The sequence below is a fragment of the Pyrenophora tritici-repentis genome, chromosome 1 (assembly GCF_003171515.1).
Source record: "Pyrenophora tritici-repentis strain M4 chromosome 1, whole genome shotgun sequence".
Lineage (NCBI taxonomy): Eukaryota > Fungi > Ascomycota > Dothideomycetes > Pleosporales > Pleosporaceae > Pyrenophora > Pyrenophora tritici-repentis.
Genome location: NC_089390.1, coordinates 9155810 through 9176702, shown reverse-complemented (window position 1 = coordinate 9176702; position 20893 = coordinate 9155810). Strand labels below are relative to the sequence as shown.

The following is a 20893-nucleotide window of genomic DNA, read 5'->3' as shown; positions in this document are numbered from 1 at the left end:
TCAACTTGGGTTTATCGCAACGTCAGGAGTAGTTTCTGCGTCTTGATCACAGCCACTATCTTACAGATGGTTGAGAGTAACGATGGGCACGTCACACACGAAACATCTCCATATGGCTTCTAAGTGACTTTTAGAAAATTTCTTACAATCGTGCATACAAATGTGTACATAATGACACCTACCCGCTGTAGGTCACGTGGCACAGTTGCTACAGCAAGTGCGATCGGCATCCCCAACTCGAGAGATGAAGACACAGATGCATAGCTTCCAGAACGGAATACCACCACCCTGAAAGATGCAATCGAGGGTTCACTAACTACACCGGGCATCATCGCGTCCTCCAACGTCGCTCAGTTCCGCGATGTGTCGCTAATTCCGCGCCATGCACCTACGGCCCACAAGCTTCCCCGCATTAGCTAGGGTCATCTTCGAATACCGAGCATGCCGATATGTATTGGAACCAAGAGATGAACAAAACGGAGTGCTCGGTCACCGCATTTAAAGCCTCAAATTCTTGCACACATGATTTGTTGACGAGCTCTTGTTCTCGAGCAAATGTATCCAGTCTAGAAACTACCTAGCGAAGTGAGCATCATGATCTCCACCATCACCCCACTACTATCTTCGCAATGGGAACATCACCCTATTCGCTCTCTTATCATATTACTTCTTCTTATTCCTGTATCGTACATCATTTCCAATGAGTACGTGCGATACTCGCGACGTATCAAAGGCTTCTCTGGGCCACCAAATTGGCCTTTGGTTGGAAACATCCCGGATATCAAATACAATGCTGCGCAGAAGTATATGGAATGGAGCAAGAAATATGGTGCCGTATATCAAGTGCAGCTGGGCAATGAACCGGTGATTGTGGTCAATACTGCCGATGCTGCGAGGAAGCTTTTTGGTGGGCACAGCCAGGCGTTGAGTTCGAGACCGGTGCTTTGGACTTTCCACAAGGTGAGAGGATGCTTGACAGGTATGATAAGGTGACTGACTGTTGTCTAGGTGTTGTCCAATACTGCTGGTACGACGATTGGCACATCGCCTTACAACGATTCACTCAAGCGAAGGAGAAAGGGCGCTGCTTCCGCGCTCAACAAACCCTCGATTGCGACGTACATCGACCATCTGGATCTCGAGACCAAGGATTTCGTAAAAGACGGGTTTGAATCAGGAAAAACTGGTACTGTGGGCGTAGATCCAATGCCCATGATCGAGCGTCTTTCTCTCTCGCTGGCCTTGACTCTCAACTGGGGCACACGTATAGGTAGCCGACATGATCCACTGTTCCATGAGATCTGCGAGGTTGAAGCAGCTGTGTCCAAGTTCAGGAGTACCACGGGGAATCTGCAGGATTATATCCCGATTCTGAGGCTGAACCCATTCAGCCAGGGTACAAAGCAGGCAAAAGACTACCGGAACCGAAGAGACGTATACTTGGCCAGGCTGAACCGCGACCTGGACGAGAGAATGGCAAAGGGCATCCACAAGCCATGTATCCAAGCGAACATCATCGAAGACAAAGAGGCCGCGCTGAACAAGGAGGAGCTGACGTCAATCAGTTTGACGATGTTGTCTGGTGGTCTGGACACTATCACCACGCTCGTACAATGGAGTGTTGCGCTGCTTGCTCAGAGACCAGAGATTCAAAACAAGGCCATTGAGGAGATCAGGAAATTTTACTCCGAAGAGGAACCGCTGGCCGATGCAAATGACGACCAAAAGTGCAGCTACATTGTCGCGTTAGTCAGAGAGTGCCTTCGATATTATACTGTACTACGTCTGGCTCTTCCTCGTAGTACAGTCAAAGACATCACGTACGAGGGCAAAGTCATTCCAGCTGGTAGCACATTGTACCTGAACGCGTGGGCGTGCAACATGGGTACGTGATGCCCTGATCTTGGCCCTTTTTCCTGCAGGTACCAAAGTGAGCACAAGCCGCTGACTAGTCCAACAGACCCCGACGTTTGGAACGATCCACACGAGTTCCGTCCGGAGCGCTGGCTCGAGCAGCCCAATGCGCCGTTGCACACCTACGGACTGGGTTACAGGATGTGCGCGGGATCGCTATTGGCAAATCGAGAGCTCTACTTGATCTTTTTGCGCTTACTGAATAGCTTCGAGCTTGTGCAGGACTCGCCGGTGGACGTGCACCCGGTACGAGGCAGCGCGGACCCGACCTCCCTGGTGACGATGTGCCATGCTTACAAGGTGATCTTCAAGCCGCGAAATGAGAGGGTGCTGCGCGAGGCTTTGAAGGCGGCGGATGAGCGATTGGCTGCGAATGAAAGGACGTAAGCACCGGCATTTCCGTTTGTGATGTGGACGCTACGTAGCGGCAGCGAGAGATGGAGGAGTCATTTGTTACATTGCAGTGCAACAATGTAAAAGTATAGTACTGAAAGTCACGAGCAGATATTTTGTGCCTTGCAGTCATGCGAGTGGTGATGGAAACGTTGAACGGTCGTTGAACGGCAAAGTAGACTAACTACTGTAGTCTGAGACGGCAATAATTACGCGAACCCCGGTAGCAGCAGGCGGGGACAGCAGCACCCTTTGATCTATCAACATGTCTTCTTCCGCATTCCAAGCTCGTTCTTACTTGCTTACATTCGGGTCATACTCGCGGAAGTGTCCGGTTATCGACTGACTCGAATCCAAATAATCACCCTTTTTCCGACGCTTATCTCGTATGCGCAAATCGCTCTATCTCCCTCGACACGACTAAGGACACGCGACACGCTCCACTGTAATACGACAATTTCACACAATGACCGGTTCCCCTGGATGGTAGCGACAGGCAGCACCACAAATAGTCGGTGGTTGCAAGAAAGCGCCATACGCGGCAACATGTTCGCAAAAGCACTGCTTCCGGGCGACGAAGAATTGGGCAAGAAGGACGATGACCACAAATACAAGCCAGCGCGACGATCTGGCTGGGCGATATGGAATCACGCGTTTCGTTGGCGACGGAGACGGACACTGCTGGCTTTAGCAGGTCTGTTCGTCGTCTACTACTACTTGTCCCACGGCGGCGCAGACGAGTACAGAGAGGTGCTTGACAGGCAGCCTCGATACCCGCTGGGACGACCCAGCACAAATGTATATCAGGCGCCACAGACACAAAATTATGACGACGACGACGACGGGCCAACGGGGCCGCCACCGGGCATACATCAACCGAAACATGGAGAGTCGCCCCCTCACGTATATACTGGAGATATACGCTTCTACCGCCTGGCTGCGTCGCTACGGGCAAGCTCATCCATGTCAGAAGGATACGAGAAAATAAACAGGAATGTACTTTTTGCTATGTCGAGCCTTAGGAGTGTGGCGACGCTTCTGCCAATGGCCTGTGAAATGTCACAGTGGAATAGGAATCACGTACATGTGGCTTTCATGGGGAGGGAGGATATACCCGTCAAGGATTTGATAGACATCAACGGGATAGATCAGGAGAAATGTCGGGTTGTGTGGCATGATGCGCGACCGGACTATACAGAGTATGTACTACCACTCCTACGGCTGTTGGTGGGCGGTTCCAGTAGCTGGTGCTTTGCCAACAGCGCAGGCAGCATGCAGGATTTGTACCTATCTGATCTCCGGATACAAATGACTAATACTTCGTCCGCAGGTATAGCAACGACGCGCGTGCTGAGTCTGCGGTCATTGGTGCCCTGACTCACATACAACGCTTCCTTCATCCACAGGTCGCCATCATGGACGACTCGTCATCTGAAGATGAATTTTTTACCAACGGCATGCGAAGTAAAACTGACAAGATTCGCGTGCCTCTAATTGAAGTGCCAAGGGACAGGGCTGAAGACCTGATGTGGCTGACAAGACTTGACGCGGGCTCGTTAAAACGTTGGCATGATCCTAGCGTAGACGTGCTGATACAGGTACCACCGCACTCGTCGAGTGTTCTACGCTTGCTGAAGTCGATCAAAGAGGCCGACTACAGTGGCCTTAAACCACCACGTATCACATTAGAGTTGCCCGCTGAGCTGGATGTGTCTCTGAAAGAACATTTGGAGAAGTTTGAATGGGATCACAGTGGCGGACTAATTCTCAGACGGCGCATCATGAGTCATGGTCACAACCAAGAAGAGTCGGCCATACGATTCCTCGAGCTGTTCTACCCTGTGAGTAGCAGTTCGCATGTATTACTACTTTCACCCCAGGCACAGCTATCTCCTCACTACTTCCACTTCATCAAATACGCGCTGCTGGAATATAAATACTCGTCATTCGGCGCCTCGGATAACGCAGGTCTCATGGGTGTCAGCCTTGAGCTTCCGTCGGTGCTTTTGGATGGCAAGACGGAGTTGACCCTCCCATCGACTCGCGACATGCAAACAACCCGATACGAGACACTATATCCCAAGATAAAGAGCTCGCCATTCATGTGGCAAGCGCCCAGCAGCCACGCGACATTGTTCTTGGGTGATAAGTGGAGGGAGCTACATTCGTTTTTGACTCACCGGGTGGCCAAGCACCACAAGGCGAAGAAAACAACACCGCGGAAGAAGCTGGTATCAGAGATACTGCCGGCATGGAGCGAGTATATGCTTGAGATGATGCGAGTACGGGGATACTCAATTTGGTATCCTGCGAAACATTCCCATCCCCTCGTCACTATACACAACGAGTTATATTACGGGCCCGAGGAATTCACTGCATCACCTACTGCAGACGACAAAGAATCACCAGCCCAGCCATCAGAAACAGGTGAAGTGTTCCTGCGCGCTGAGGGACAAGTGAAGCCTCCAAAGTATCCAGAAACAGATATCATGCCCGGCTCAGTACCCCTCCACCTTGCACTCCCCTTTGAGGGCGACCTGCCCGAGATCCCACATCTACCCCATCTCCTCTACGACGGTCAGCAGATCGATATTGTCAACGTTTCTACAATAGCAAAGACATACGCGGATACGTTCCGAGAAGAAATCGGTGGCTGCAAAATTCCCAAAGGCAAGCACAAGAAGATGATTGCAGGTGAGGCAGAAGACTTGTTCTGTTACGGGGATGAAGATGCGAGCGATTGGGAGGATGACGAAACACGGGAGGTGGAGTTGTTCGATGCGCCGATGGATGATGAATTGGAGAAAGTCATTGAGGATGCGCTGCCCAGTGCGGCAACATCAACGTCAACATCCACATCCACATCCACTAAGCAGAGTGCAACTACGCGGCCAACTGCTGGGGCTTGAGACTTGTAGGATGGGATATGTTCTTTTGACGTTTGTACACAGTACGGGAACTTAGCTCATAGAGGATTGAAATTTGAATTTGGCAAAGGCATCGTGGAAGGAGTTGAAACCCAAGGCGTTGTTCGGGCTCACTGTACAGTCCGCATGTGACGATGCTAGGCGAAAAGCGGGGCTTAGCGTGTCAGTGTCGACGCTAGCCCTCTTTGGTGATGACGCGGATAGCGATAGCGTAGCGTTGGTAAATTTTGGGATCAGTGGAGAAACTTCAATTACCACCGGAGGCAACTCGAGTGCCACTTCACCACCGGCCTCTTTGCGCCTTCGACCCTGCCTGTTCATTTCCGGCGTTGTACTCTTGCTGTCTCCTTGTAGTGTTGCGACATACTTTTTTCTCTTTCTTTTCTGTTTGATGCGATACCCATAAACTACTTACCACGGTCTACGTGCAAAATGCTTCCGAGGATAGCAGGGCGGAAACTGCGCAGAGATGCGTTTAGGACGCCGACGACTCTGAGCGACCAATTGACGCTGCCATGGCTCTGCCCCGCACTGTCACGGACGAGATACTACGCCTTGTCAACAGCAGCAACAACAAAAACACAGGCACCCGACTCGAGAAGACGACCCGGGGAAAAGTCACATGCGCTGTCTTCACGGCACGAGACGCGCTCCCTCGCCACTTCGGCCGACTTGCAACCACCGCCGCCCTCTTCGCTCCCCTTCAATCCCTTTGCTCAGACATGGGGTCGCCACATGCCGTCGCCCGAGCTCTCGCGGCTGCCAACATGGGACGGATCAAACCCCCTCGTCGTGCGCGACACGTTGGCTGCGTCACCCATAATGCGAGCGAGAGACGGCATGGCAAACGATCCCATCGAATTACACCAAAGTCTATACGCTTGCCTGCGAGTTGGCCGCGTAGATCGGGCGGCCGTCATCATCGATCGCCTCATGTCGATTTACAAGGCCGATGCCGCCGAAGTGGTGGATGCACACAATGTCTATCTACAGACAATACTGGAGATGGGCCAGATAGAACCCCAGCCCGAGGCACTGGAAAAGGTGGAGCATTGGTACAAGAACAAGATGCTCCGCGCAGGCGTCCCGCCGAATGCGCAGACATTTGTCACGCTCATCCGGTCGGCCATGAACTTTCTAGTCGACGACGCACAGGAAGAGTCGATACGGACATACATTGTCACGGCACGCCAGCTCGGCGACGACGTTTTGGAGGCCATCAACACCTCACCCGACTTCTCCGATGAGGAATGGGACCTGCTAATCCACATGCAACCAGAGTCATTTGACGAGCCCCCATCTGTCGAAGAAGTACAAAATCTCCACATCAACACACCCGCCAGTCGCAAGAACCTCATCGAACATGGCCTGGTAGCGCATCCCGCCCAATCCATCAAGCCTGTTCCACAGAAAGGCATGGGCCTCGACTCTTTGAAACATGCCCTCACCCTCTTCGACGACCACGAACGCGTTCCGTACCCACATGACATGGAGGGCACACAAGAGGAAAAGGATCAGGCGTATGCATATGCCCGTCAGCTCCAAATGGAACAAGATGGCGTGGATGCGGCTGTCAACAGGTGGAAGCACGAGAACGAGAAATTGGCCGACATCGGAATCCACGGCGTGATGAATACCAAACCAATCCAGGCCATGATGTACAGCTGGTACAAGGCCCTAGTACCGGCTTTCAAGAAGCGCATTGAGCATGCCAAGCAGGTTTTGTCAGAGTCTTCCAAGGACATGATGAAGGAGGAAGTCAACTCATATGGTGTCTGGTTGGAGAGATGCAAGCCGGAGAAGCTCGCCGCCATTACCGTTGCTCGTACCACTCAGGCCGCCGTGAGAAACAAAGGCGAAGACAACTCTGCCCTCAAGGTTTCGGCTTTATCCACTTCCATAGGCAGCGAAATTCAAGACTATCTCGATAGCGAGTCACAGGCCCGACGGGATGCTTTCCTCAAGAAGCAACGAAAACAGACTCGCCTAGACTTATTCAACAAGCTATCGAAAAACCCCCCGGTCTTGCAAACCGAACCGGGACAAAGGGAGTCAGTTGCAAGTCTCGACAGCTTCGAGAAGACCACCATACCACTTGTGGCTCGGACCAAGCTCGGGGCCATGTGTCTGGAGAACCTCCTCTCATGTGCCACACTTACTGTGACCGCAAAAGATCCGAGGACAGGCGAGGAAAAATCTCGTAGCATGGCAGCATTTCACCACCAGGTTGGCTTCCATCAGGGCAAGAAGCTTGGGTTCATAGTGCCCCATCACGAAGTTTTGACCAAGTTACGGACTGAGTCGGTGCATAGCATTCATAATGTCAGACTACCCATGGTGATTGAGCCAAAGCCATGGTCGAGCTTCGAAGACGGCGGCTATTATACCCTACCCCAAAAGGTAGTTCGTCAGAAGGGTGGTGACTCATCACAACGGGCATACGCTCAGTCTGCGATAGAGAACGGCGACATGTCCAAAGTGATGGCTGGTCTCGACGTGCTCGGCCGGGTGCCTTGGCAAATCAACGCTCCTGTTTTCGACGTCATGGCGCGCGCTTGGAACGCTGGTGAGAGTCTCGGGTCTCTCATCGGAGAAAAGGCGGTAGCAGCTTTAGAGCGCCCCAAGGAGCCTCCAGCCGATGCGACATATCAAGAACGAGCGAAATGGGGCAAGGCCCTGAAAGAATATGATAACCAAATCGGCGGTCTTCACTCGCAAAGATGTTTCCAAAACTTCCAACTAGAGACGGCGCGCGCGTTTTTGAACGAGAAGAAAATCTACTTTCCACACAGTGTCGACTTTCGAGGCCGAGCATATCCAATTCCCCCTATCCTCAACCACATCGGCTCCGATGTCGCCAGAGGTCTTCTCAAGTTTGCGCATGGCAAAGAGCTTGGCACTGTCGGCTTGCAGTGGCTAAAGATCCATCTTGCCAATCTCTACGGGTTCGACAAGGCTAGTTTGCGAGAGCGTGAACAGTTTGCTATGGACAATCTTGATGAGATTCGTGATTCAGCAAGCAATCCTTTGGATGGTCGGCGATGGTGGGCCAAGGCGGAGGACCCATGGCAATGTCTGGCATGCTGCATAGAGCTCAAGAACGCTCTGGACTCGCCCGATCCGGCTAGGTTTATATCACAGCTGCCAGTGCACCAGGATGGAACATGCAACGGACTTCAGCATTACGCGGCCTTGGGAGGTGATCATGCCGGTGCTCGTCAGGTCAATCTTGAACCCTCGGACAGACCCCAAGACATTTACACAGGTGTTGCCGAACTCGTCAAGGAGATGGTTACCAAAGACGCTGCCAAAGGTTCAGAGCTCGCAAAATTTGTCGAAGGTCACATCAGCCGAAAGGTCGTCAAACGTACAGTTATGACGAACGTCTACGGGGTCACCTTCATGGGAGCCAAAGAGCAAGTCCATGATGAGCTGCGCAACATTTTCCCCAAGTTTGAGCCAACTGAGAAGGTCAAGTCGCTTGGGAGTGTCGCTTTGTACATTGCGTACGCGATTTTCGAAGCTCTGGGCAAGATTTTCAACGGTGCTCAGGAAATTCAATACTGGCTAGGCGAATGTGGCGAACGTATTACCACGTCCCTAACCAAAGAGCAGATACGGCGAATTCATGATCGATATGAGGGCATAGATCTTGCTAAAGAGGCATACGATTCCAAGTTTACACCGCCAAAGAAGCTCACATCAGCTCAACTCGCCAAGTTCAACAAGAGCATGGAAAATTTCACAACCGGTATCATCTGGACTACACCACTTAGGATGCCAATCGTACAGCCCTACAGGAAGGACAGCGTCCAGAAAATCAGGACTAAAATCCAGGATATAACAGTCTCGAAAAAATCAGCAAAAGATGAAGTCGACAAGCGTAAGCAACTTCAAGCATTTCCCCCCAATTTCATCCACTCTCTCGATGCGAGTCACATGTTGCTATCTGCACTCAAGGCCAGCGAGATGGGTCTTGACTTTGCGGCCGTGCACGACAGTTTCTGGACGCACGCTTCTGATATCCCGAACCTAAACGTTATACTTCGCGATGCCTTTGTGCGCATGCACTCCGAGGATGTTGTTGAGCGTCTGGCCGCCGAGTTCTCGGCGCGCTACAAAGGTGCTTTGTACCGAGCCAACATTCTCGCAAATACAGAGCTTAGTCGGAAGATTATCCGGTGGAGATACAACAATCGTCGCAATTCAGGCAACACTAGCTTTAGCCCAGGTTACCGCCAAGGAGAAGCAACGTTCGAGGAGGTTGCGCTTGAGGCTAAGCGTTTGAAGCTGCTAAACAGCGAAGATCCCGAGGAGGTAAAAATGGGTGAGGAGATGGAGACGCCAACCAGCATTTGGCTCGCAAATCAGGATCCCAGGGCACTTCACTCGTATCGTCTTAGTCTTCTTGGTGAAACCAAGGACAAAGAATCATCCGATAGGCAGACAGAGGTCAGAGACAAGGTCTTGGGTGCCGAGGCAGACGCGGTAACGGACGCGCTTTCCACTACCAAATCCACGCTGGATCTTGTAGAAGAGGAAGCGGAAAATCTTGGAAAAGACCCTCAAAGCGGTGGCATCACGACCAAGAAAAAGTCGCCCTCTCGTGTCGCCGCTGACAAGACAATTACACAAGTGTGGATTCCCTTGACATTCCCTCCTGTACCCAAGAAGGGTGGCTGGGATGTCTCACGGCTTCGCGAATCACAGTACTTCTTCTCATGACTCAGTCCAGCACTTCGAGGCGATGCTGAACGCGAGTACTTTGCCCCGATGGAGAATGTACCGATTACAGCGACAGAGAATATCCGCCGGTATATGACATTGCCTAGGGATATTATCGAGTGTGGCTGGAAGGTCAATATCACACGTCTCGCATGGTGGAGAGAAACGAAGCCAGGAAGCTCGACAATCGTAGGAAGAGCGAGGAAGAAGGGTGAAACGAGAGGAAGAAAGAAAAACGTCTTTTACTGAACTTCACGATTGGATCTAAGGAGTTTTGTGGCATGGTTCGGGAGTTTGTTGTTTCTGCATTGCGTGGTGTTTTGGCATTTGGGTTCATAGTCAGCTTCATGTGTTGAACCACGTTGTAAGAAGAGGAAAATACCTCATGTATGTGTATATGCTAGATACCACACCCATCTACGAGAGATTTAGAAAATCCAAAACTAGACACCTTCAACGCTATCCTCTGGGATGTTCTGAGTTGTAAGTGGCAGGGTGAAGGAGTTCAGCTGGTCGTGCGGGGTTGTGGCACATCAGGAAACGGCCCCCATGCCAATACACCTGAACCTCCTGCCTACACCACTGACGTCCCGTTCGTCTTCATTGCCTATGCTGCGCCACACTTTATCCTTAGAGTGCCCTACGATAAGGCTACAACATCGATAACCAGAAGGAGGCATTGCTACATGGGTATCGCCCGGATACATGGATGCCCACGTGCGTGGTACAGCCACTACGATCTCAGCGCGAGACGCGCAGATAAGTCTAACTAAGTCTGGAGTGTGTGGTATGTACCACAAGAGCTGAGATGTGATACCCAGAATCTCACCGATCAGAAATGAGGCTCAAAGACCGTTCTAGGACATGTCGTTGTACGCCCGGTAGGCAGCCACTCCAACGGCAATAATGCGACGCCACCAATCCGTTCGCTGCAGAATAAAACAGATGCACATCCGCTGTGGGTTTCTAGGTCGAATAGAACGATGATAGTCTAATTCTCTTTACTTACATTAACCCATCATGGGCATCAACATCGATCAATGCGCTCAAGATTTCGCCTCCAACAAAACGCTACAGGATCTCTGGAGTTGGACGGGCCCCATCATTGGTGTTGTCCGTAACAATACAACGCAAATCTCACGAGAAGGCTGTCTACACGTCTGCGGCACAGGATACGATGCATACCCCTGGAAAGACATCTCGGGCGTCATAACAACCTGGATTCTACCCGTCATCGGCACACTCCTGCAAGCGCCCTTTGAAAGCAACGCGACATGGCGTACTCTACTCGCCATAACGCGGTGGGTCGGCTCGCCTATTGCGTCGCTGTCGTACGTGTTGTGGAATATCAAGGTTTCTGCCAAGGCGGCTTTGATGGTGGATATGGCGGTTCGGTACGATGAGACGCCAGGGCGTGAGACGCACTTTGGTAGTATGCGCGACTCGATGTATTTACTGTTGGTTATGAATCAGTATACGCTTACGCCGACGGCGAGGTTGAGGGAGCTGCAGAAGGAGGCGGAGGGGTTGTTGCGGATTACGCTGTTTAGTAAGGATTTGAAGTTGATTGAGACGAGGAGTGGGAAGACGTTGAGGGAGAAGAGGGGGAAGTTGGCGAGGGAGGTTAGGGAGATCAGGAGGAGGGGGGCAGTGCCGGGTATGTCTGTTTTATATCTCGTGCCTGCTTTTACTGACTTGTGGATAGTGTTTATATCCATCATGTGGTTCCTCTTCGCCTTTTCGCTTTCCATCCAAGACTCCTTCGTCCACCTCGGCGCAAACTCAACTGCCCACGATCTAGCCCTCGGCTGCCTACTCGCCTGGTTCCCCATCCTCATCCTCGGTTCAATCGTCGACCGGAACCCCATTGCAGCAGATGTCATCCGCAAAAAGCTTAGCAAGCTCGTCGACCAAGTCCACTGCTCACTTCGTGATAGCGAAAACCGGGAAAAGTTCATTAGCACCTTCAAAGATGAAATCGATTACCCCGAGCTCAGACTCTGGATCGAAAAAATCGCCAACGTGGATGAGCACTTGTATTCTCAGATGCACGACTTCTTCGTCGAGTTTGCGGGCCAGGCGCGTATAAGATGGCACTACGGCGCCGCTCACGCCATTCTATCCGATATCGAGAATTGTTATGTGGCTGACAAGGGAAGGAATTGGCTTGCTAATGAACAAGAAGCAAGAGCGAGTTTGGTTCTGGGTCGCATCAACGACGATGGTCTTATGTGGTTTGACCTCCGCGAATTCTGGCAGATCTGGACCGCTATCATCATCGTTGGAGGGAGCTGTGGTGGCGCATTCATCTTGAGCTATTTCACTCCGACCGTCGGTCTCGGCTGCCGGAGCGGGGGTTACACAATCTTCTTCTCCGTGTCTCTCGGACTGTTAGTCGCGGAAATGACAGTTTGGCTTTTTCTCTCCGCAGCTTGTGTGGAACCTGCTTTGATTCAAAGAGCTGGGAGCCGGATACGTCGGTACTCTGCTACCTTTTCTCCGGAAGATAACCGCGTGGTGAATGAATGGAAGAAGCTGAGACAGAGAACGATGCGGTTCTTGCGGACCGTGGGGAATTATTTTCTGACCGCTTTTGTAAGCGTCACTTATCTGTTTCCCCTCTGGCGCCGCAACACATATACTTTCAACAACGGAATACGAAACGATGTGGAAAACTTAAAAGACTACTGGGGAGATATGACACCACAGAGGAAATGGGAGCTCTTCTTCTTTCGCCCAGTCGAAACCTTCAACACTATATGGCTGGTAAGCTTCCTCCCCTCCCCCATTTCATCCCATCCTCTAACCCCCAATAGATATACATCGTCCTCGCCCAAATTCTCGGCTGGTACCAAACCTGCGAATGCATAACCAGCCACTGGGCCGGCGGCGGCGGCTACGTAGACTTCACCGCACAAGACACAGCCGGGCCGTGGGTCTCGCCTTTCTGGACGACAGGCACCATTCTCACGAGTACCGTCATGGGCGGCTCCATGCTTTACATTACGGTCGAGTGGTGCCAGCAGTCGTTTTTGTCGACGGAGGTGTATGCGGAGGCTATGCGGGGTTTGAGGAGGACGAGGAGGTGGAGGAGGGGGGTAAGTTGGGGGAGGTGGGCGACGGAGGGGTGGTAGGGTGTGGGTTGCTGAAGACGGTGCAGAAGACGTTGGTTTGGGAGATGGGGGAAAGGGGGGCGCAGACGACGGCTGAACTGGCACAGTACACTAACACTCATGACCATGACCGCCCCAACTCCAACACCCACGACAACTTTGACAACAACAACAACAACAACAACAACACATGGCTTCCCATACACCAGCCTAGCCCTTTCGTTGAACGCACCCTTTCACCGCCTACCCCAGGCATGTCGCACAGACGCAACGAAAGCGATGCTTCGTCGAGCCCAATGGATCCTTTGACTCTGCCCCCGCGGCAGAGTGAGGATTCTTCTTCGCCGTTGATACGGGTTCCTTCGCAGGTGCTGGTGGTGCAGGGTGAAGGGGCTGTTAGAGGAAGTAGTGAGGGACGGGGTGGGAGTGAAGTCTGAATGTATTCTTTTTCAGTACGGTATAGAGAAAGCACTGTGATAAATTTTAATTGTAGACCACATTACGAATACTCTTTTAAGATACCTGCTCCCCTACTCTTTCGTCGCCAACCACAAACTCACAGCCGCCAACCCGCCCATCGCCCCCACGATACCTAATACCAGCACAAACGGTATAAGCGGCGGTCTAACGCTCCTCTTCATCATATCCGTAATCTCGTTTTCCAACCGCTCTGCCAGCTTCTCTTTTGAAAACTCCGCTATAACCCTCTCCTTGCCCCACTTGCCCATTTCCTTGAGCCTCTGCTCGCCATCACCATCTTCAAGGGCGATGCGCATGACTTCTGTCCAATCCTGCACCTTGTTCACGTCTCGCAGCCAGCCGGTCTGACCACTGATGACTGTTTCCGTGGGACCGCCTTCGTTGGCTGCAAGGACGGGTGTGCCGACAAGCATAGCTTCGAGGGGTACGATGCCAAAGTGTTCGTGGAGCGGGGTGTAGACTAGAAGACGTGAGGTAGATAGGAGCGTGGCTTTGAAGGCGTTGGGAACCGAATGGAGGAAGAGGACGGATATGTCGTCTGGAACGCTTTGGGCGGTGATTATAGTTTTGGCAGTTGCGTGCTTCAGTTTGAGAGAATCGGCTAGCTCGCATAGTTCGGTGTAGGTTGTGACGTTCTCAGCTACTCTGGGGTCATAGCCGCCTGCGATGACGAGGCGTGCTTGTTCATGTTCTTGGGGCGAGAGGCCGGCGAAGGCGCGGATGGCGAGGGCTACGTCTTTCTTCTTCTCGAAGCGGTTGATGCTTAAGAGGACCTTTTTGTTCTTCCATAGCGGCGTGAGTTGTTCTGCGGACTTGCTCACGTTTGTGTCGACGCAGGGGTATACAACGCCAGGCGAGCGATGCTTTAGGCTGGGGAAGGCGTCGCCGAAGATGCCCTTGGTGAAGTTGCTGTTGACTACGATGGTGTCGCTGCAGCCGGTACTCCAGCTCTCAAGCCAATCGAAGGGACCGCGGTATAGTGTCTTCAGTAGGCCTCCCTTCTTTGCGAGTAATTTGTCGGGGAAGTGGCAGTAGAAGATTAGGCGTGGGCCGGGCTGTAGCAGTCGCAGGAGCGGGATGCCAGCGCTAAGTTGGTCGACAAAGAAGGCGGAAGGTGCGAGCTGTGAAAGCTCTTGGGTAAACAAGGCAATTTGTAATATCAGATGTACCTGGCGTAGAATGGCGCATAGAATGGCAAAGCGACCGAGAATAGTAGCGGGGACAATCGAGTTTCCGCGCACTCGCACGTCGAGAGTTCCTTTGCGTCGAGTCAGGGTCACGTCTCAGCTGTTTGTGCAGTCATGAGCGGTGGGTGGCCGGAAGGTGGAGGCAGAAGAGGCTTACCATCGCGGGCCTCGTCGAAGCAGTGTTGCGGGTCGCAGTGCGATGTGAAGATGGTGACCTTGTGCCCGCGGCTCTGAAGACCAACAGCGGCGTCGATGACAAGACGCTCAGCGCCGCCAATGCCCAGGTCCGGGTGAAAGAAGACGACGTTCTGCTTCTTCTCCGTCATCATATGTGGTTCGCATTCCCCATGGTGCTGTGTGGTGTTAGAGTCGCATATCGGAGTCGGAGGTGCAGTCTGCGGGCCTACGTAACCCTTTCCGCTTTTGTCGTAGTGCCGAGGCAGGCGCGACGGGTGCAGGATGACCTCCATCGATGCACCTGATGCGCCACACTACTTATGCCATTGCACGTCGTTCCAAGTCTTATCGCACAGGTGCATACATAGCCTAGTAGGCAACGCTGGGTGAACAAACTATATTGCATACTCGCAACTTCCAATATGTCGGTTGCGCGGCACCCACCTTGCTCAGCGCCCTAGTTCCATCACCAAACCACACACACGTCAACCTTCACCATGGGTCAGGGCTTCTCGCTAACTACGCTTTCGGCTGGCTCCGCTAACATTGATGTGCCGGAGCTGGCTGATCTGCAGTATGAGAAATCACTCGGAGCAGCTCGGTTTATGAAAGCCGTCAGAGCCCGGCACAAGGATGGACTTGTCGTCGCTCGCGTCGTTATGAAACCGTATGCTCAGTTCGATTTCCAAAATCATGTTAAACGCCTACTCCGTGAGTGCCTGTTAGGATCTGTTTTCGAGGCCCTTGCTAAATCTGCACAGATGAACGCAAGGTGCTAGCAGATGTCCCAAATGCTGTTGCCTATCATCGTGTCATCGAGACCGCAGCTTGTGGTTATCTGGTTCGCCAATATATTCATAGCTCTTTGTATGACCGCTTGAGGTAAGCTTCGACGAACTGCCACTTCTGCCCGCTGCTCAACTCAAATAGCACACGCCCGTTTTTAGAAGAGATTGAGAAGAAATGGCTCTCATTCCAGCTCCTCTGTGCTGTGCGAGACTGCCACGCCAGGAACATCTTTCATGGCGATATCAAGACTGAAAACGTCCTGGTCACTTCCTGGAACTGGTTATATCTGGCTGATTTCTCATCCTCGTATAAGCCAGCCCATCTGCCAGAAGACAACCCTGCCGACTTCTCATTCTACTTCGATTTGTCGGGCCGCCGAACCTGTTACTTGGCACCTGAGAGGTTTCTGGCTGCCGGACAGCAACCCGAAGGCGAAGGCGACGTCAACTGGGCCATGGACATCTTTAGTGTTGGCTGTGTCATCGCCGAACTCTTCCTGGAAGCGCCCATCTTCTCTTTGAGTCAACTGTTCAAGTACCGACAGGGGGAATACAACCCTGAGCACTCCCATCTCAGCAAAATTCAGGATCCGAATATACGAGAGCTGATTCTGCACATGATCCAAGTCGATCCAAATTCAAGGATGACCGCCGAGGACTACCTCACTCATTGGAAAGGCAAAGTGTTTCCGACCTACTTCTATGGCTTTCTGCAACAGTACATGTACTCCATCACCGACCCGTCTTCGGGCCGGAAACCTGTTACAACTGGCTCGGAACATTTGGGCGAGCCCGACGAACGCATAGATCAGATTTACAGCGACTACGACAAGATATCCCATTTGCTCTCCAGCGAAGATGGGAAGGAGCTGATAAGACCTGATTTCTCACCCCCAAAGCCGAACGCCAAGCTGTTCCCTCTATTTGTAAACATACCAAACTACCAACATCAGGCCTCCCCCGCAAAGAGCTTGGCAATCGACGACGGTAACCTGGTGTTCCTGACTATTGTTGTGTCTTGTCTCCGTGGTACGGCGAGAGCTTCAGCCCGCATTCGGGGCCTGGAGTTACTTCTGGCCTTCTCAGAGCGATTGACAGACGAAGCAAAGCTCGACAGAGTCATACCCTACGTGGCCCAGTTACTAGTCGATAAGTCGGAACAAGTCAAGATTGCCGCTCTTCGCACATTAACGCAGATACTAGCAATGGTGCAAGTGGTTTCTCCTATTAATGCCTACATCTTCCCAGAGTATGTTTTGCCAAGATTAGAGGCCTATCTTTCAGATTCCTCTACCAAAGTTGGTCCTCTTGTCCGGATGCAGTATGCGTTCTGCATCGGTACGCTGGCAACTACTGCGGCCAAGTATCTCGACATGATTCAGGCACTGCGCGCTGAGGGATCCTTGCCGACTGCAGACCCTGAAACGGAAGACGACATGTCTTCATCAGCACAGCGGAACCAATTCGACTCGGATCGCCGTATCTTGCTTGAAGCTTTTGAAAAGCATACAAAGGCTCTCCTCACTGACCAGGATACATCTGTTCGGCGAGCCATGCTCCGGTCTGTCTCCGATCTGTGCATCTTTTTCGGTAGTCCTAGAGCAAACGATGTTGTGCTTAGTCATCTCAACACGTATCTCAATGATCCAGATTGGATGCTCAAGTGCGCCTTCTTCGAAGGAATCGTTGGTGTCGCTGTGTTTGTCGGAGGAGCCAGTCTGGAAGGATATATTCTACCGCTCATGGTACAAGCGCTTACGGATCCGGAAGAATTCGTAGTAGAAAAGGTCATTCGAGCGCTTTCGTCAATGGCAGAACTGGGTCTCTTTCAACGCTCTAAAATTTGGGAGCTAGTGGATATCCTCGCACGTCTCACGATGCATCCAAATCTCTGGATACGAGAAGCAGCTGTCCAGTTCATCTCGGCAGCGTCCAAGTATCTGTCTGTGGCTGATGCGCACAGCATCTTGGTCAACCTCATTCGACCATACTTGAAGGTGGTGCCGTCCGAGTTTTCTGAACTACGACTTCTCGAATCTCTGAAAACCCCAATGTCGCGATTACTTCTTGAGATGGCCTCTAATTGGGCACTCCAAGCTCAAAAAGGGCAGTTCTGGGTTGCGGTACGACATCAGCCAACATTCACCTTTGGATCATCAGAAGAAAGTCTACCAACAATCTCAGGCCGCGAGTTAGATCAAAAGGTCTTACAGCGTTTACCAAAGAATGAAGAAGATGAGCTATGGATACGAAAACTTCGTAATGCAGGCATGACCTCAGAAGATGATTTCAAACTTGTTGCACTGAGAGACTTTATCTGGAGAGTAAGCCACCGTCGACGTTCGGATAGTATCGCAACGCCGTCCACAAAGTTCAATAGCATTGTGACGCTAAAAGATCTCAATGTCAAAGCACAGACTGTGTTGTTTGACGAAGACGTCCGTCAAGTCATGGAACAAACAAGAAAACCGGGCGCACCAGAAGAACATTTGCCACCTCGAACTATCAAAGACGCTTTGCTGGATGCTTCAACTACTGAAGCTGGGGGAATATCTGATCGTATGCCACATTTCGAGAACCAAGCTGGACGGCTGATCCGCGAAGAAAGGGGCATTACTATTCCCTCTCGGTCGAAAACGTCATCTTCTGAAGGGGCCTTTGGAATGGAATCACCACCTTCCGAATCTGAAGCGAGAAGAAGTTCTCTCAACATCACCAGAGGGCCTCAATCTCCAGTAGGGTCAGTTGGTTCGACTGATATCTCAAATAGTCTTCGACATAGAAACAGCGCACTAGGACTGCTCGGCAAAGGCGAGAGAAAGGCCTCGGCTGAGATTGGTACAACATCTGCAAATGCTTTTGGAAAGGTCGATGGTACCCATGTGCGTGAGTCTTCTCGGTCACGACAACCGCATTCACCTCTTGTTGATCGGCGTGAGCGAAGCCCTATGCGGGTCCGCTTCCGAAACGCACACAACTACACTGGCAACGACCCAACGATACTCAAGTTTCTGGACTCCATGCTTCTCGAACGCTTTCCAACAGATGAGATTGAGTTTGGTCCACGCATACAACCTCCTATGCGAAAACAACCTATCCGATTCAAGGACACCCACCAATCACCTACAGCAACTCCTTGGAGGCCAGAGGGTACGCTCGTAGCAAGTTTTGGAGAGCACACGGCCGCAGTAACCAGGATTCTGGTCGCTCCAGACCAAAGCTTTTTCATCAGTGGTTCAGATGATGGCACCGTAAAGATATGGGATACATCACGGGTCGAGCGGAACATTACCCGACGATCCCGTCAGACCTACCGGCTCGGAGAGGACGTCAAAGTCACAAGTCTAGTCTTTGTAGAACAAACCTACTCATTCGTTGCAACCGGCAGTGACGGGAGCGTCCATGTAGTACGAGTCGACTGCATCCAAAGCCAAGACGGTAATGCCAAATTCGGCCGACCCAGACTCCTCCGCGAATACCAACTACCAAAAGGCGACTGTACAGTATGGTCCGAGCACTACAACGGGGATAACAGATCCGTACTACTACTAGCCACCGATACTTCCAAGATCATCGCCTTGGATCTACGAACCATGGAACTCCTCTACACTCTCCACAACCCCCTCGACCACGGCACCCCAACCTGCTTCTGTGTCGACCGAAAAGCCCACTGGCTTCTCCTTGGAACCTCACACGGCGTCCTCGACCTCTGGGACTTGCGCTTTAAACTGCGCCTCAGAGCCTGGGTCCACCATGGCGCATCTCCCATTCACCGCCTGTACCAGGTAGTCCTCCCGAAGGCCAAGAAAACTCGTCTCTACATCGCTGGCGGCAGCGACCAGGGCGAAATCACGGTCTGGGATTTCGAAAAACTCGTCTGCAAAGAAGTTTACCGCACGGGTTCATGCAAGGACATAGGAAGTAAGAGTACCACGCTAATCGACCTCGATGATGAGAGACCAGGCGGCATGCTTGGTCGCTTTGCCACAAGCGTCGAGCCAACTGCAAACGCCAACGCAGACCGCGGTGTCCGCGCCCTCGCTGTACACACGCAAGCTACAGACGAAAAAGGCGAGGGTAAACACACCTTCCTACTCACCGCAGGCCCCGATTGGAAAGTCAGGTACTGGGACACCAGCCGTGCAGAAGCATCTATGATTGTAAATGGCCTGGAAGCAGACGAAGCAAGGCCAACGTATACGGCGTCCCAGCCTAGTCCCGAAACAATTGTCGTGTTGGAGCGGTTGCAGCAGCCGATGAATGCGGGAAATGGAAGGGAGAGTAGGGTTAGTACGGCGAGTAGGGGCAAGGTGGGCGGGAAGAGTTCGAGGTCGGGGGCTATTGCTTTGCAGCAGCAGACGCTGTTGAAGAGTCATGTGGATCGCATATTGGATGTTGCCGTGATTGAGATGCCTTACGGTATGGTTATTTCTGCGGATCGGTCGGGGGGTTATCAATTTGTTCATGTGAGAGGTGGGGTACTACGAAGAGTCTAGACGGGCCAATGCTGTAGTGGAGAAAAAGAGAATAAATAGCGTAGTTCAAGTACACAAACACACAATCCCTTAACCCCTTATCCCATCCCATACCCCACACACTCAACTATGCCACTCCCTAACATGTCTCCCCACAACCCCACTCCTCCACCCGCCTTCCCTCCTATAATGACTTCCACACCCCCTCACAAAACACCGCTCATGCCTCACGCCAGCCCCATGCCACCCGACATCCTCTTCGCGTAGACAAACGCCGCATTCTTCACATCCGACGGGCAGTTCCCATTGGTGGTGTGCTAGTTTGGATTGATCGGCGAACCACGCCTTACACACGCTGCATTGGGTGCGCTCAGGGTTGGCAGTCGCGGTTAGAGAGTACGTGCCACTGGTTGGGTGGACGGTGTAGGTTAGGGAGGTTATGGCGTGCGTGGGGGTTAGGGTTGTGAAGGTTTGGATGAGGGGGTTGGTGAGGGAGGAGGGGAGGGAGAGGGGTTTTGCGGTGGTGGGGGTGGGGTTGAGGTGTGTGTTTGTGGTGTGGTGTATGAGAGCGTTACTGTTGTGATATACGTTGTCGTTGTCCACTGCAAAGCGTAGAGTACGCTGGTGAAGACCATAGCCTGAGGAGTGGGGACGTACGCCGCTGGGGTCGGTGGAGTCACTGCTGTAGTTGTTGTGGTGGTGGTCTTGGAGCCA

At 52.2% G+C, this 20893-nt stretch overlaps 6 protein-coding genes across 6 annotated transcripts; 5 read left to right on the top strand and 1 right to left on the bottom strand.

Moving 5' to 3' along the window:
- Positions 1-594: 594 nt before the first annotated feature.
- Positions 595-2301, top strand: PtrM4_035530 (CypX, Cytochrome P450; the record flags this gene model as incomplete). Its single annotated transcript, XM_066104122.1, has 3 exons — positions 595-960; positions 1009-1885; positions 1961-2301. The coding sequence occupies 3 exons, from the start codon at positions 595-597 to the stop codon at positions 2299-2301; spliced, it is 1584 nt and encodes a 527-aa protein (XP_065966324.1).
- Positions 2302-2853: 552 nt separating this feature from the next.
- PtrM4_035520 (uncharacterized protein) lies at positions 2854-5225 on the top strand (the record flags this gene model as incomplete). Its single annotated transcript, XM_066104121.1, has 4 exons — positions 2854-3506; positions 3638-4148; positions 4188-5136; positions 5218-5225. The coding sequence occupies 4 exons, from the start codon at positions 2854-2856 to the stop codon at positions 5223-5225; spliced, it is 2121 nt and encodes a 706-aa protein (XP_065966323.1).
- A 441-nt stretch (positions 5226-5666) lies between these two features.
- On the top strand, positions 5667-9959 carry PtrM4_035510 (RPO41, Mitochondrial DNA-directed RNA polymerase; the record flags this gene model as incomplete). Its single annotated transcript, XM_001939365.2, has 1 exon — positions 5667-9959. One exon carries the CDS (start codon positions 5667-5669, stop codon positions 9957-9959), a length of 4293 nt encoding a protein of 1430 aa, XP_001939400.2.
- Positions 9960-10979: 1020 nt separating this feature from the next.
- Positions 10980-12830, top strand: PtrM4_035500 (uncharacterized protein; the record flags this gene model as incomplete). The annotated part of the gene is made up of 2 exons (XM_066104120.1): positions 10980-11616; positions 11665-12830. The coding sequence occupies 2 exons, from the start codon at positions 10980-10982 to the stop codon at positions 12828-12830; spliced, it is 1803 nt and encodes a 600-aa protein (XP_065966322.1).
- A 772-nt stretch (positions 12831-13602) lies between these two features.
- Positions 13603-15209, bottom strand: PtrM4_035490 (Glycos-transf-1 multi-domain protein; the record flags this gene model as incomplete). Its single annotated transcript, XM_001939363.2, has 3 exons — positions 13603-14810; positions 14897-15092; positions 15147-15209. The coding sequence occupies 3 exons, from the start codon at positions 15207-15209 to the stop codon at positions 13603-13605; spliced, it is 1467 nt and encodes a 488-aa protein (XP_001939398.2).
- A 204-nt stretch (positions 15210-15413) lies between these two features.
- On the top strand, positions 15414-20200 carry PtrM4_035480 (SPS1, Serine-threonine protein kinase; the record flags this gene model as incomplete). The annotated part of the gene is made up of 3 exons (XM_066104119.1): positions 15414-15627; positions 15678-15798; positions 15847-20200. 3 exons carry the CDS (start codon positions 15414-15416, stop codon positions 20198-20200), a joined length of 4689 nt encoding a protein of 1562 aa, XP_065966321.1.
- Positions 20201-20893: the final 693 nt, after the last annotated feature.